This window comes from Chinchilla lanigera, unplaced genomic scaffold, assembly GCF_000276665.1.
Source record: "Chinchilla lanigera isolate Chin_1 unplaced genomic scaffold, ChiLan1.0 scaffold00034, whole genome shotgun sequence".
Taxonomy (NCBI): domain Eukaryota; kingdom Metazoa; phylum Chordata; class Mammalia; order Rodentia; family Chinchillidae; genus Chinchilla; species Chinchilla lanigera.
This window is the reverse complement of record NW_004955435.1, coordinates 21,170,393-21,186,014: the sequence shown is the minus strand read 5'-3', so window position 1 is coordinate 21,186,014 and position 15,622 is coordinate 21,170,393. Positions and strand designations below refer to the sequence as shown.

The following is a 15,622-nucleotide window of genomic DNA, read 5'->3' as shown; positions in this document are numbered from 1 at the left end:
TGTTTGGCCCCTTTGTCAAAGGTAAGGTGACTGATGCGTTTGTGGTTGTGGATGATTTTTTGGTCTTTTCCATTGATCCTCTAGTCTGTTTTTTAGCCAGTACCAGGCTGATTTTATTACAGTAGCTTTGTTGAATAATCTTTGATTTTATCACAGTATCTTTGTGGTATAATTTCAAGTCAGAGATTGCGATGCCTCCTGCCTTGCAATCTGTAATGTATATTAACAATATTTTCATTGGGATTGCATTGAAGCTGTATAACAATTTTGGGAGTATGGCCATTTTCACAGTGTTGGTTCTTCTTACCAGTGAACAAGGAAAATCTTTCTATTTTCTGAAATTCTCTTTGATCTTTTTTTCAGAGTACTGTAATTTTCACTGTGTTGATCCTTTACTTCTTTTGTTAGATTGAGTCTTAAGTATTTCAATTTTTTGGATGCTATTGTGAAAGATATGGTTTCCCTTATTTCTCTCTCAGTGTGTTTGTTGTTTTTGTATAGGACTGCGATTGATTTTTTTGTTTCTTTGTCTCAAAAGACAGGGTTTCATTATGTAATTCAGGCTGGCCTTGAACTCACTTTGTAGCCCAGGCTGGCCTCGAATTCACAGCAATCCTCCTGCCTCAGCCTCTCTAGTGCTAGGATTACAGACATGCACTACCATGCCCAGCCTTGCATGCTATAGATTTTTTATTTTTGTTATCCAGCTATGCTACTGAATTTATTTATTAATTCTAGGAGTCTTGGTGGAGTTTTGTGGCTCTTCCATATACAAACAGTATCATGTCATCTGTGAATAATAATAATTTCACTTCTTCCTTTCCTGTACTTAGTCCTCTTATTTCTCTCTCTTGTCTAATTGCTCTGGCTAATATTTCCAAAACTGTGTTGTATGAGCGGTGACAGTGGGCAGTCTTTTCTTGTTCCTGATTTTAAAGTGAAAGCTTTCAATTTTTGCCCATTTAGTATGATGCTGGCTGTTGTTTTGTCATAGATGGCTTTGATCAGATTGAGGTAAAGACCATCTATTCCTATTTTTCTGTAGGGTTTTTATCATAAATGAGTGTTGGACTTTGTCAAAAGAATTTTTTGCATCTATTGAGATTATCATGTGTTTTTTGTCTGGCTCCGTTGATATACTGCATTTCATTTATTGATTTTCATATGCTAAACCATCCTTGCATCCCACTTGGTCATAGTATGTAATTTTCTTGATGATTTGCTGCATTCTGTTTGCTAATACTTTATTGAGAATTTTTGCATCTATGTTCATTAGGGAGATTGGCCTGTAGTTTTCTTTTTTGGTTGGTCATCTCTGGTTTTGGTATCAAGGTATTACTTGACTCCAGGAATGAGTTGGGAGAATTGCTTCCCTTTCAGTTTCATTAAAGAGTTTGAAAAGAATTGGTATTAAGTCTTCTCTAAATCTCTTGTAGAATTCAGCTGTGAATCCCTTGTAGAATTGAGCTGTGAATCCCTGTGAATCTTGTAGAATTCAGACCTGGGCTTTTCTTTGTTGGTAAGTTTTTTATTACATTTTTAATTTCTTTGGCTGATATTGCATTATTCAGGATTTTTATGTCTTCTTGATTCAGCTTTGGTGATTTATATGGATTTGAAATCTGTCCATTTCTTCTATGTTTTCCATCCTGTGAGAGTAAAGATTTTTAAAGTAGGCATTGATGATATTCTGAATTTCTACAGGATCTGTAATGGGTTTAGTCTTGTCATTCCTTATTGCATGAATTTGAGTTTTTTCTTCCCATTTTTTGATAAGGTTGGTTAGGGTTTTATCAACTTAATTATTTTCTCACAGAGCCTATTTCTTGATTCATTAAGTCTTTGTAGTGTTTTCTTAGTTTCAATTGTGTTAATTTCTGCTCTGATCTTTATAATTTCTTGCCTTCTTTAGGCTTTGGGCTTGACTTGCTCTTCTTTTTCTAGAAGTCTGAGGTCCTGCATGGGATTGTGTTTATTTGAGTTCATTCTGTTTTCCTGATGTGGGAATCCATTGCTATAAATTTCCCTCTAAGGATTGCTTTCATTGCATACCACAAGTTTGTAGTTTGAATCTGCATTTTCATTTGATTGCAAATAGTGTTTAATTTCTCCTTTAATTTCTTCTGTGACCCATTGGTTGTTCAAGAGGATGTTACTTAATTTTTATGTGTTTATGTAATTTTTGTGATTTCTTTTATCATTAATTTTGTTTCATTACACTATGACCTGATAATATGCATGATACAGTTTCAATTCCTTTGTGTTTACTTAAGCTTATTCTATGTGTTAGTATGTGGCCTATTTCAGAAAATGTCCTGTGCTCAGAAGGGAAAAATGTGCATTCTAATGTTGTTGGGTGGAATACTCTGTAAAGGTCTATTAAGTCCATTTCTTCATATGTTTGGTTTAGTTCTGTTATTTCTTTGCTGATTTTTGTCTAATTGATCTATCTCTTTGTGACAATGGGGTATTAAAATCCCCTGTTACAATTGTATTATTACTTCTTTCACTTTTTATGTCTGTTAAAATTTGCCTTATATAGTTGGGTGCTCCTGCATTTGGTGCACATGTATTTATGATTGTTATCTCTTCCTCTTCCAGTTTTCCCCTAACAAGAATGTAGTAGCCTTCTTTATATATTTTCATCATTGTTGGTTTGAAGTTCACATTGTCTGCAAACAGAATATCTACTCCTGTTTTTTTCTGGGTTTCTATTCCATGGGACATGGTTTTCTATCCTTTGACTTTCTATGAGTTTCCTTTTGAGTTAAATGCATTTCTTTTATGCAGCATACTGTTGGATTTTGTTTCTTTATCCACTCAGCCAGTCTAGTTTTTTTGTTTTTTTTTTTTTTGATTGGTGAGTTGAGGCCATTTACATTAATGGTTAATACTGATAGGTATTGACTTAGCTTTGTTATGTTATTTTCCCACTGTTGGTTCTGTACTTTCCCCCTCTGTTTAATTGCTTATCTTGCTTGGTAGTTCTTTTCTATTCCTGGTCTTAAAATTGTAGTCATTTTTATCTCTTTGTAAAATACCTTTCAGTACTCCTTGTAGGATTGGTTTGGTGGTGCTGAATTTCTTCAGCTGATCTTTGTCATGGAAGTATCTCATTTCTCCATCAGTTTTGAAAGATAGCTTTACAGGATACATCAATCTGAGTTGAAAGTTGTTTTCTTTCAAGAAATACTTCACTCCAAGCTTTTCTTGACTTTATGAATTGTGTTGAGAAGTCTGCTGTGAATGTGATGGGTTTTCCTTCATAGGTGATCTGTTTCTTTTCTCTAATATCTTTTAATATTCTGTTCTTTTGCTGAATGTCTGGGATCTTGATTATTATGTCTCTGGGAGTAGATTTATTTTGGTTATGGCTAATTGGAGTTCTATATACTTCACTTAAGTGTATATCAGGCTCTTCTCCCATGCTTGGGAAATTTTCTGCTATTTTTTCTGCAAATAGTCTTTTTATGTAATTCATGTTCCCTCCTGCTCTTTCAGTGTCACTTACACTGTTATAAGTAAGCCTTACATTGTGTTTCTTTGCCTCATATTCCAGCTGTTGAATTGTTATTTGCTCTTCCTTTGTTATTTTTAAGAGATTTTTTCCTTTCACAATCAGTAGCTGCAATGCTGTCTCCAAGGTCTGAAAGTCTATCTTCCGTTTCATTCAAGTAGTTTTTCCAGCTTTCAACGAAATTTTTAATTTCTTGAATATCTCTTTGAATCTGTTTCATGCATTCTAATTATTTCATATACTGTTCATTCATGGTCTCCATCATTATTCTGTGCTTCTATACTTTTTTATCTTGTTTTCTTTTGATATGTTGATGAACTCTTTCATCATGGTTATCATTTCTTTTTTTACCTGAGAGATTGTTTCTGATCTGATTTCCTCTATAGCCTCCTGGAGTTGTTTCTTTACTTCAGTTGCTATTATTTCAGAAATTTCAGTTATGTAGCTTCCAACTTCTTCTATGTTGGTGTCTCCTGTACTTGTTCTGGGTGGACAAGAGGTATGAGATTACATTTTGCTCCTTCGTCTTGTCATTTTCCTCTGGTGGAGCAGGTTGCCGGATTCCTGGTGTTTCCTGTGCTGGCTGCCCTTCCTGTGGTGTAGGGGGATGGGTCAGGCCTTGGGTTCCTCTGGCCAAACAGGTTGTCAAACCCTGGATGCTTACCATGCTGGTTGCCCTTCCAAGGTTGCAGGGGAGATGGGTCAAGTACTGTGCTCCTCTGGCCCAGTCAGATGCTCGGCCCCAGGCACTTCCCATGCTGGCTGCCCTTCTCATGGTGCAGAGGAGATGGGTCAGGCACTGAGTTCTTCTGACCCAGCTGGTTGTGAGGCCCCAGGCACTTCCCACATTGGTGTGCTGGCTGCCCTTAGCAATGTATTATAGTTATTATGCTTAATGTTCTGTAAATTGTTCAACTGGTTTCGTTTCTACTGTATTTTCTTCACCAGAAGAATTTCCTTCTTTCCTACCTGTTCTCCCTATCCCCATGCTACATCACCCCATTGACACTATCAAAGATGATATGGTAATTTCATCCTATTGAAGAATAGCAATCCCAAGGTTTTATACCCCTTTCCTAGGAAAATGTCATCCTTTTATCTACAGCTTCACTGCTGCACTTTTTTATCATCACAGCAAACCACACAAATATAACACCACAGTAGCATTAGCTAGGTAGTAAGAAGGGCAAGCATGACAGTGCAACTTTGCCTTGATTCAGAGATATCTTTCTTTGCACTCTCATAATCACTGCTTGCAGCTATAATGAAAAAAAGTTCCAGAAGAATTTGCTATCCAGAGGAAATTAGAAGTGTTCTCTTTATCCCAGCCTTGATCAGTAAGTTAGATATAACATTAAATTTGTCTTTTAAATATGTCTATACCTATCACTCTGTCAGAAAAAAAGATGAAAACATTATATTCAGTGTAATGATAACCACCAAATCACAATATAGTAGAACAGAATATTCATAGTAAAGATATAACCATGCCTATCATGAAGAAAGAAGAAATACTATTTCAGCCTGATTTCTTCAGTGGGAAATTATATTTTTGCTCCTCATGAAATTCATAGTGTTGGATCATTATTTGTCTGTTTATCCAGTCCTGTAACTATAATTGGCCACATAATAGAAGAATCGTGTTCCAATCAGAATCCAGCTGCTTTTTCATTAGTTGAAAGGTTAAGTGGCAATGGGGATCAGAGAGAGAGAATGCAGAATATGGGAGAGGCTCTTTTGTGAGCAAATCTATCTCTTGTCAGTTTGATTTACACAAATGTCTTGTCAATTTATTCCATATTTCTTTGTCTTCTATATCCTTTCTCCTGTAGCAAACAAAAAACATCCACCTTCCACCTCTTTACAAAGTGATTTTTTTCAGAAAAATCACAACTCCTAGCTAGGTCCCACCTCTTCTTCATGAAGAACTGTTACATTAAGGAATTCTTCTTCTCTTTATTCCCTTTGTGCCCCTCCATAGTTCCTCTTTTCTAGATAATTAGACATTAGCAGAAATGTCCACCAGGTTGAATTTAATGTGAGCACTTCCTGGTCACCCCTGCACAGGAGGATGTGAAGGAAAGGAAAGAATGATTTGGAGGTTGATGTGCTATTGGAAGCTCCTACCTCACCCCATCCTGAGATAGAAATATGAGAACAAAATTCATGTCCAGAAGTTGAATTTCTGTAAAGAGGAATCATAGAACCGTAAAATTTTCTAACTGAAAAGAACTTCAGAATTCATCCAGTACAAATCTCTTTCTGGATAAAAAACTTGAAATCCTGGCAGGTGAAATAATATAAAGGGTTGTAACAATAGCAGCAAATCCAAGACTAAAATTCTGGCACTTAATGTCAAGTAAATCACCTTTCTCCTACATTACTGAGCAGAAGGCAAGACAGAAACCACAATAGAAATCTGATTGTATGATTTGCAGTTTTGAGCATGTGCCCCTCTCCCCCACTGACCTAGTCCTGGAGATACAGAGATGAATCAGAAGCACCTTGTTCACATGCTATTGAGAGTGAATTAACTCAAGAAACCTCTTTTCATGACAAAAGAGCCATGTTACGTTCTTGAGGACATTGGGAGGAGGGACAATTAAGAATATCTAGAAACACGTCTCATCTCAGAGGTCTCTGGGATTTTTGTAATACAATCATTTCCTAAAACAAATTCTGTTTCTCACTTGAGGCAATAGGTAGATGTGTCTCTAGTTACAAAAAAGGAATGTTATATCACATTGCACCTTTATTTGACAAGAAAACATTTGACCTTAAAAAACTGAAAAAAAAAAGTACAGATTCTTCCTTCCAATCTCACTTCTAACTCTATCCAAATTACCAAAATGTCTTATTTTGATTTCCTTTGCCATTTTTAAGTAGGCATAGTGATAGAAAAATTCAAGATCTTTTGAATACTATCATATCAACCCATGAGCATGTCTGTTTTCAAAACCATCACTTTATGACGTCCCTGAGAACATCTGCATTTTGCCTGCATGCTGCCACACTGCACTTGGCCTTCTGCCACGTGATACGACCCCATTCTCTCTCCAGCTGAGTTTACCAGCATCTCGGGAGTCCGGTTTCTGTTGCCAGCATTGAAATCTCATACTTGCGCTGCTTACACGTACCACCCCAGACCCCTTCCCTTCCTGCTTCTCCTTTCTCTTTTCCCTTACAAACCTCCAATTAACAGGCCCGAAATCAAACTTGTGATCCCTGGTCCCCATGTTTTCCCCTTCACAATCCTCTTGTTTCACTAAGCAGCAAGTACTTGCCTTCAAAACTTCGGAGTCACCTCTGCATCCTCTTTTTACTCACATCCAAGAACCAATCCCACCACATCTGTTACTACCATCCCAGACAAGTTCCCCATCATCCCACACTTAGGCTGTTTCAGTAGATTTCACCTTTTTTCCTACAGGCCTTTTAAAATATCCAAATAATAATCAGAACTGTCCTTCTAAAATGTTATATTCTGTGTTTTCTTAATGCAAAACCCTTTAGCAGTCATTCCTTTCACTCAGACTAAAATCTGAACTCTCTGCCATCCATTTTCTGAGCTCCTTACCTGTTAAGATTTCACTCCATTTACACTGACCTCACAGTGTTTCTTAAACTCACCAGTCACACCCTTGGCTCAGAATTTTTGTGCTTGTTATTCTCCCTGCCCCAATCACTTTGCTCCTAAACATCCTAGACTTGGCTTACTCTTCTACTTCTTTCACATTTTTGCTTAATTATTCAGAGGATTTTTCTTTGACTATCTTATATAAAGCAGAAGCCCCTCTTCCTCCATTATAAGTTGACTTTATTCATCTTCTCATCTTTAATATCTGATATTCTAATCTATTTCTCATCACATTAATGGATATTCCCCCAAGAACAAGAAGCTCTTTGCTTTGTTCTCCAGCTTTTGTTGCAGTTACTGACACCTAGTAAGTACTCACAAATTTCTGTAAAGTAACAGATAAGCAAACTCTATTATTGAGTAATTCTTCATCCTTTCCTCGCATCTCTTCTGAATCCCCCCATGATTTCCAGAAGGACCCCTGCTGCTGTCTTTATCTCTGTTTGAGAGAAAAAGAAGTCAGTTTCTGAATTATTAATCTATCCCAATAATTTTATTTTTCTTCATTGAATACTACATTTGTTTGGGTTTTTTTCATGCTCAATTCTCTTTACTACAACTAACATAGATCACAGGGTAGAAGGTGCAACAAGACATGAAATGTACCCCTCTGTACAACATCCCCAAACATACCTACAAAAAGGATGGCAGTGTCTGCAGAATCACAAGTCATGTGGGGCATGGAGGTACACACACACAATACCCATATAAATAATACCACAGTGAGCACCAAAGAACACCTCTGAATATACACAGCTGTCCATGTGGAACCCCTAGGTCCCCACCCCAACCTTCTCCCCTGTCTTGTTGTCCCATTCTGCATTTATTTATTAATCCCTACCTCTTACCCCTTTATCTTAAATATTCAAACTGTAAGAACTAAATCTTGTTATACTTTGAATCCTTGGAACCTGTGATAAAAGGTAATCCTCAGTCATAAAATGACCCCTAAGTGAATGGATGAACTCATGCTAGAAAAGAATAAATACACAATTGAATAGAGCCAAATGAAAGCTGGTAACTCTGAAGTAGTTATAGAAAGTAGCAGTCCAAGTGGTGGGAGGGAATGGGGCGGGGGTCTTTTGTAAACCTAAATGAAAAGGAAAACCAACTGAATATAACAGCCTATATTAGGCTCGTTTGAATAATTTTTCAGGCTTAATTTATAATAGCAGTGAAGGGTTCCTTTTCTTAAAATAAATTTTAAACACATTCAACCAATATGGTACCCTAAGAAGTCTATGTCAATACATATGAATGTCTAATGTTCATTAAGCTATGGAGCAATTTGGAAGCATTTAACTTGATCAACTATATCTTGACTGTGTAGATTTTTTATTATCAGGTACCTTTGATATCTATTGCAGATTTGTGAATGCCATGCTTAAAATCAGTTTAGCACCATCATAGTGTGACTCCATTGTTATCCTAGTAGACAGACCCTTTGGTTGCTCCTCTGTCAGACCTGCACCATGAATCAATACAAGGGTATTTCTAGACATGGGTCCCACCTTCTTACAGAACTCTTGAGCTGGAATGAAGTAGAACGAGCCTTCAAGCTATTTACTTTTGAGAGCCTGAAGCTCTCTGAAGTGAACGAAGCTGGGAAACTAAAACCTTCCAGGATGATGTATGAAACAGATGCTGAGAAGTTCTCTGTACCATGGGACAACCCTGTCAGCTTTGCTAAACAGATAAGGCAGCAAAACACCTTGAAAATGAACACCTCAGAGGCCAAACAGAAAACAGGTACACTGCATGGAAGGAATGAAAATTATTCTTATATTTTATGATTATTAATTATTCTAGTATTATATCCAATGAATATTCTTTATCCTGGCTAGATACAGAACTCAAAGACAGAACTATATATGTGGATCCAAATTGGTCATCATCTGTGCAAGATAATGAAATCAGTGGAGATGTTTCAAATCTTAACCTGCCTGATGCTGATGGTATGAAGCATTGTAACTCAAGTAGTATGGAACTCTTAAACTCTGACAATAGAGAGCTCTTACAGAAGGAAGGCAGTGTGGAGACTTGGCCCCAGCCAGAGCCTTTGAGAAGTAAAGGTATGCATGTAGACACTTATAAAATGCATAAACAAAAGAAAGAAGTTTCAAAATGTGTTAAACTTAAATCCCTGCTTATTTTAATTGAAAAACTATGTAACATTTAATTTACTTAGTTATTTAAACTTTCTACTGAGTGTTATAATTTAGTAAGTCTCCCTTATTCAGCCCTTGTTTCTTCAAAACATCCTAGTACCTTTTAGTCCACTCTTTAATGAACTTAGTGCAGCAGACATCATTAAAAATTTCATCATAAATACTTCACAGGGTTATCATGATTGTACACTAAGATCTGTGTTTGTGTCTGCATATGTGTGTGCTACTGGAGACTGAACTCAATACCCCCACATGAAGCTATTTCCTCAGCCCTTCATTATTTTTTATTATCTTCTGACAATGTTTTACTAAGTTTTCCAGGCTCAGCCAGAATTTCCAATCCCTCTGCCTCAGGTTTCCAGAATGTGCCACTATCCGTGGCTTGCTAAGTTTATTTTGTAAATCACATAAATAACATAATGAAATGCTTAGCATAAGGCTTAGTACAAAATTTGTGCTCAATAAACATGCCTTCCTTTCCTCTCCCTCTTTATCTCAAGGCATTACTTTTATTCTAGGGTATAGCATTTTCAATAGTGTGATATTAGGAGGTACGGAAGTAGAGAAGCATATTAGGCTAAATATGTGTTAAGCTACCTTACACCAAGCTATTAGTTTAATCATCTGAAATACAGCTCTTTCATTTCTTATTGATATCCTTCAATGGCTTCCTACTACCTTCAAAATACAATTCAACTCCTTGGCCTGCTCTACATGCTTTTCCCTTTTGTTCACTCATTCTATGCTCTATCCAAACTTAAATGTGATTAAAAGCTACAATAAATATGTAAATTAAATAAATTATTATAGTAAAACATACACTGCCATTAATCCTCCTCCAAATATTTCCCTTTGCTTCAAGAGCACTTATCCCATCATTCTTGCCTCTTTCCAAGCTGTTAAGCCCTTTTTGTGAGGATCTTTAGTTGATCTGTTATGGCGGCCCTGATGTTCTGAATTCATTCATAATGCTAGCTCTCATGGACACTTTGTCATGAGGAAGAGCTAGAAGTTGTCTGTTGCCAGATCCAGCACATGAGGCGGGTGAGCACGTACTGTAATGTTCTTACAAACCTGACTTTTCATTGGATGGTACATGGCTACAGCACTCACTATATTTTTTAATCACATCTTGTAAAAACAACAGTGAAAGAAGACTTCCAGAACTACTTCCGAGGATGGAAAGAATGATGGGACGAGCGTGATTGAAGAGAGGAGGAATATTTTGAGAGCAATTCATGGCAATGTATTTCTTACTGCAATAAATTTTTAAATCAGACAACTGGTGTATGTTTTGATCAACCCTTATAATGAAGTCCTACTTCCTCTGCAAAACCTGCCATTTCATTCTCTGTGCCTCTTCACCTACAATATGTTCCATCTCGAGTTCACTTCCAATTATGACTAGGTTTCAATAGCATCTCCCTGAATCCTTGTTAGATGTGTCCCATGGAAATGCCTCCCTAATGGGAAGGGAACTAGGAGATGGAGGTAGGGGGAAGTGAGAGAAAAGGAGGGAGATATAAAAAGACTTAATATGTGTTACATACATGTACCAACTTACCATGATGAGTGTAATCGTTATGTACTGCTAATACACACTAATAAAAATTAAAATTAAGAAGAAATGCTTTTGTTAGTATTCTCATGGCCATAGTTAAACTACGTTTTCTTCATGGCGTTAGCTAGCATATCATACTACTTATGTATAGATGTTAATATGTCTATACTAAAGCCTCTGTAATTCCATAGCTGCTTAAAAGTCATAAGTATGTTTATTTGAAAAATATTAATCATATACTGGGCCATAAAGTAAACTTTAACAAACCTGCAGAGAAGCAAACCATATAGAATATGCTCTCACCTAACAGGGAATTTATAGTAGACATATATTACAAAAAGATAATAAGAAAATCACCAAATGTCTCTAAACTAAGAAATGCACTTATATGTAACACATCAAGAAAAAGTTACAGTATAAATTAAGAAATATTTTTAATTAAATGATAATTAAAATGTTATGCATCAAAACATTTTTTTGTTTTTTTATTTTAAAAAATGAAAGAAGGAAAACATATGAGCAGACTGACATCCATTTACAAAATTGCATAAGAACAATACAAACAAAACAGAGTTACAGACAAAGTTGTAGGAAATTAGCCATGGTTGTTGTATTACTTATTGATATCTTCAATGTGGTTTCTCAGGAAAACAAATAGAGACATACAAGAATGGATCAAAATTAGACAAGGCTAATCACAACAAAAAGAAGGCACATGCATCCATATCAGGAATAAAGTCATATCAGAAATAAAAATCATATTAGGTGTAAAGTAATAGGAACTTATTCAGATCACACAGAAATTAAGAGGACAAAAAAGAAAGTATAAACAACTTTATTTCATTAAAATTGAAATTTAAAAGGACAAATTACTGGAAAAGCCTAACTTAACAATGACCAAATAAGTAGAAAGCCTGAAAATCATATAGTTAATCAAACATGACTTAATTAGTCAAAAATCACCCCAAATAAAAACTATCAAGCCCAAATGATCTCTATGGCAAGTGATACCAAGCACTCAAAAAAGAAATAATTCTAATATAACATAAAGTATTCCAGGAAATAGATATTGTCCCCTAGTCATTTTATGCAGCTAGCATAAACTTCATAACAAAAATGCAAGGATAGTGCAACAAATTGTAACACAAACTCATTCATGGATACAGATACAAAAATCCTAAATAAAACATAAGAAAATGGATCCTGTAACATATTAGATGATAATGCCTCATAAACAAGTAAAATTTACAGCAATGATAGAAGGAAAATACGTACATTGCAAAAACTCAATATAATTTGTGAATTAACACACTAATGAGCAAACTACATATTCAGTTTGCTAGATGCAGTTCAAACACTTAAATTCCCACAGGAATTTATGAAACAATTCTTATCAAACTAGCAACCAAAGGAAAATTTCTCAATCTTGTGATATTTTGTAAAATTATGACATATACATTATATACCAAGACAAAAAACTGTACAATCTCCCTTTATAATCGATCATCTACCATAAATAAATACTATTTAGATTCAATATTATGTTAGGCGCCCAGCGTAAAGCAAGAAAAGAGGTAAAAGTATCAAGTTTGAAAAAAAGTTGTCATTATTTATAAATATATTATAGGTAGAAACCCCAAAACAATCCATAATAAATATTAGAATTATATGAAAGCTTAACAAGAAGGCTTCCTGAGCTCCTTATTGGGGAGGTAATTATTAAAGAATACACAGATGTGTCAGGTGCTGAGATTTTTCTTTATAATTATTTGTTATATCAAACATTCATGTTGTATAGGTGTTTCTGGGGTGTTTTATTTTATAATTTTAAAAAGCACTTCAAAAATTAAGTAGTAAGAACCACAAGAGTTAAGTGACTAATCACTAATATTCATCCAGCCACTTTAACTTAGTTGAGAGGTAACCAACGGAATGGAATTAGGGAAAAACTGCCTGCCACTGAGTAGAATCCATAAGTGAGGGAGACAGAAATGAGGTAAAAACCTTTGATTTAATAATTGCCCTACTCTATTCAAAGCATTATGCCTAAGTATTTTATGTATATTAATCAATATTTTACATAAAGTTCAAGCCTATAAGTAAGATGCTGTCATCTCAATTTTGCAGATGAGGAAACCAAGATTAAGAGAGGCTAAGTAAGAAGTTCAGCCAGGAATCAGTAGGAAGTCGGGACAGGAGTGCCACCTAATTTCAAACAAATCTTCCTCCATTATTTCTTGTGGTTTCCTCAGTTGCAGAAATTTCTTCAGATGCATCCAATGATTTGGTCACATTCACAGTTCTTTTCTTATGCTGATTCTTACCCTAATTTTGTTGCCCTTTTGTTTCTTCCTTTCCAACAGAGTAGATTCCGTGTTTCTCTGCTGAGGGTACACTTATCTCTTAGCCTAGCTCACCCTACTCCAATTAAACAAAGTAGGTTAACCTGATTTGTTACATTGTGGAGGGACTAGTACATCCTGTGGGAGTACAAACGTATGGCAAAGAAGTCCCATTGAGTAAATACGGAGCCAGGATAAACTGAGAGACATGTGAGGCCTCGGGACCCCTTCTTTGTTTTGTTTCATTCTGTTTTATTTTTCTTTAAAGCGCTGGTCTGAAATTTTCTTCAGGCAACTTTTGCCACCTGGTGGTCAGACCACATAAACTGATGTCCTGGATCCTGGATCCTAAATCTTCATATTTAAATCCTAGATTCAAAATCCTCAGAGCTGAAATAATGCCAGTGTATCCATCTATAGATTCAGAGCTGGGCCTTCGTGTTGTCCTGTGGCTGTTCTGTGTATGAGGGTTTTGTTGTTGCTGGTCTTACATCTTTTCCCTAACTCAGACTTCAAAAACAGCCACTTTAATTCTCCTTAAACATAGCACAAATCATTCGTGTATTTCCTGCACAGCCTTTTTACAATCAAATATATTTATATGACTGTTCCTGGACATGAAGGGCTGAATATTTGTGCTTTTCTTAACCAAACACTGGATTTCCATCTGAGACTCTTTTTGAACTTGACAGGGCCTATTGGATATTTATGAAAAACCTGAGAGTTGCTAACCATGAGGCTATAGGTTTAGATGTGCCCTTTATGCTTGTTGGGTGTTTTTTTAATAAAGTAACTGTTTTGCAGAGGGATCTTGTTATCTCTAAAGTAAAACAGATTAGGAAAGCTGTTTTTCAAAGAGATGAGAAAGCATCCACTTCCAGATGTGTCAAAAACTACTGAATCACACTGTCAAAGGATTATGTGGTTGAAGGCACAAATCAGACAGAAAGAAAAAAATGATTTTTAGTCTTATGTTAAGAGTTCAGATTAGTATTAGGACGTTCTTTCTTTTGACAAAATAACGGATGCATAATTTTTTAGAACATATTTTCTAAACTGGAGACTTTTTCTGCTGGATTCTTAGACACAGGAGGGAATATCAAATCTCCAGGAAATCTAGCAGACCACAGAACAGCATAATTTTTATTCCACAAATTTCATATCATTGCTTCAAGGACACAGGGGACACCATGATCTGTTTAGTTACAGTTGGCCTGAGTTTTCTCTTGAACGGATATATTTATAGAACTATTGAACTAAAATTGGCATCATAGTTTTCCTCTCAGTCAAAATGGAACATTGTGCTGTCACCATCACCAGCCCAAGTCAAGATGGAACCAGCAGGGAAAATGGAAGTAATTGTGTCTCTGTGAGAAAGCAGACCTTGGCTTATCCTTGGCAGGCATAATTAACTACTCATATGTGGTTGAATTATATATGGAAGTTTATATATGGTGCTTTTTGCCACAGAATGAAAAAGTTAAATCTTGTCCTTACCTTATAACAAGCCTTTATTATGGGTTTTCATCTTCATTTCCTCTCTTTTTCTCTTTCATTCTCTCTCTCACTCTCTTGCTCTACATGTATTTCGATATATGCTATAGATTTCCTTCATTCAGCCAAAACAAAGACAGTTTACTGAACTCCTGCGAGATGCGAGTGCTCAGGGTGCAGTGAGGAAAACAAGGTAAAACAGATAAAACCATAAACAAATAAACTTGCTTTTCCCCCTTCTCCAATAAGTGGTAATATTATGATCTTTTAAAATGTAGTGTCAGGCACTGATAAATGCTATGATTAAAAATAAAGCAGAATAAGCGGCAGCAAAGGTGCCTTGAGGTAACAGGTAAACATCAAAAAGCAAAGCATAACAGAGAAAGCAGGGCAAGTGCGAAAGCCTGAGGACAAGGCAAAATCAAGCAGTCTGAAGTGGAAAGAGCAAGGGGTGTGACTGAGTTGCACTGGAACAGTAAGACTGCAGCTACTTTATAAACGACTTTGTAGGGTCTAATTTCCAATTATTCTAATGGTAAAAAGAAGCCAGCTTGGCTCCACTCCTCAGCATCACTGAAGTGTGTTTCCAAAATATCCGGTATTTTTCTGGTGATACAGAAAGCAACAGTGTGAATCTGCTCCCTTACAGTCCATTCAGATGGCTGTTTGCTCCATAGCCAACGAAATTACAACCACGAGCATCACACAAATATACTCTCTGGTCGCAAGGAGGGCTGACCTGCATGACTCACCCTGCTCCATAGCATGGTGCTATGCGGCAGTTCAGTTCATTTATTCACTTAACTAACTCCTGTCAAATTCCACCTGTAAATTTGCAGGTGCTCATTAAATAGTTTTTAATTAAGAAATGAGTGATGAATGGAAGAAGAGCTCTGCAGAATG

At 36.1% G+C, this 15,622-nt stretch overlaps 1 protein-coding gene across 8 annotated transcripts in view; it reads left to right on the top strand.

Annotated features, from left to right (window-relative positions):
* The window catches only part of Spag17 (sperm associated antigen 17), a 218,993-nt gene that overhangs the window by 95,983 nt on the left and 107,388 nt on the right, over positions 1 to 15,622 (top strand). For 7 of the 8 annotated variants that reach the window (XR_001234871.1, XM_013516486.1, XM_013516485.1 and 4 more), the window contains 2 exons: positions 8,676 to 8,903; positions 8,999 to 9,226. Coding sequence is in view for 7 of the 8 variants with exons in the window: in XM_013516486.1 (XP_013371940.1) it covers positions 8,676 to 8,903; positions 8,999 to 9,226 (456 nt within the window). In the remaining variant the exon portion in view is untranslated. The remainder of the gene's footprint in view (positions 1 to 8,675; positions 8,904 to 8,998; positions 9,227 to 15,622) is intronic. The other variant, XM_013516484.1, reaches the window with a different exon arrangement.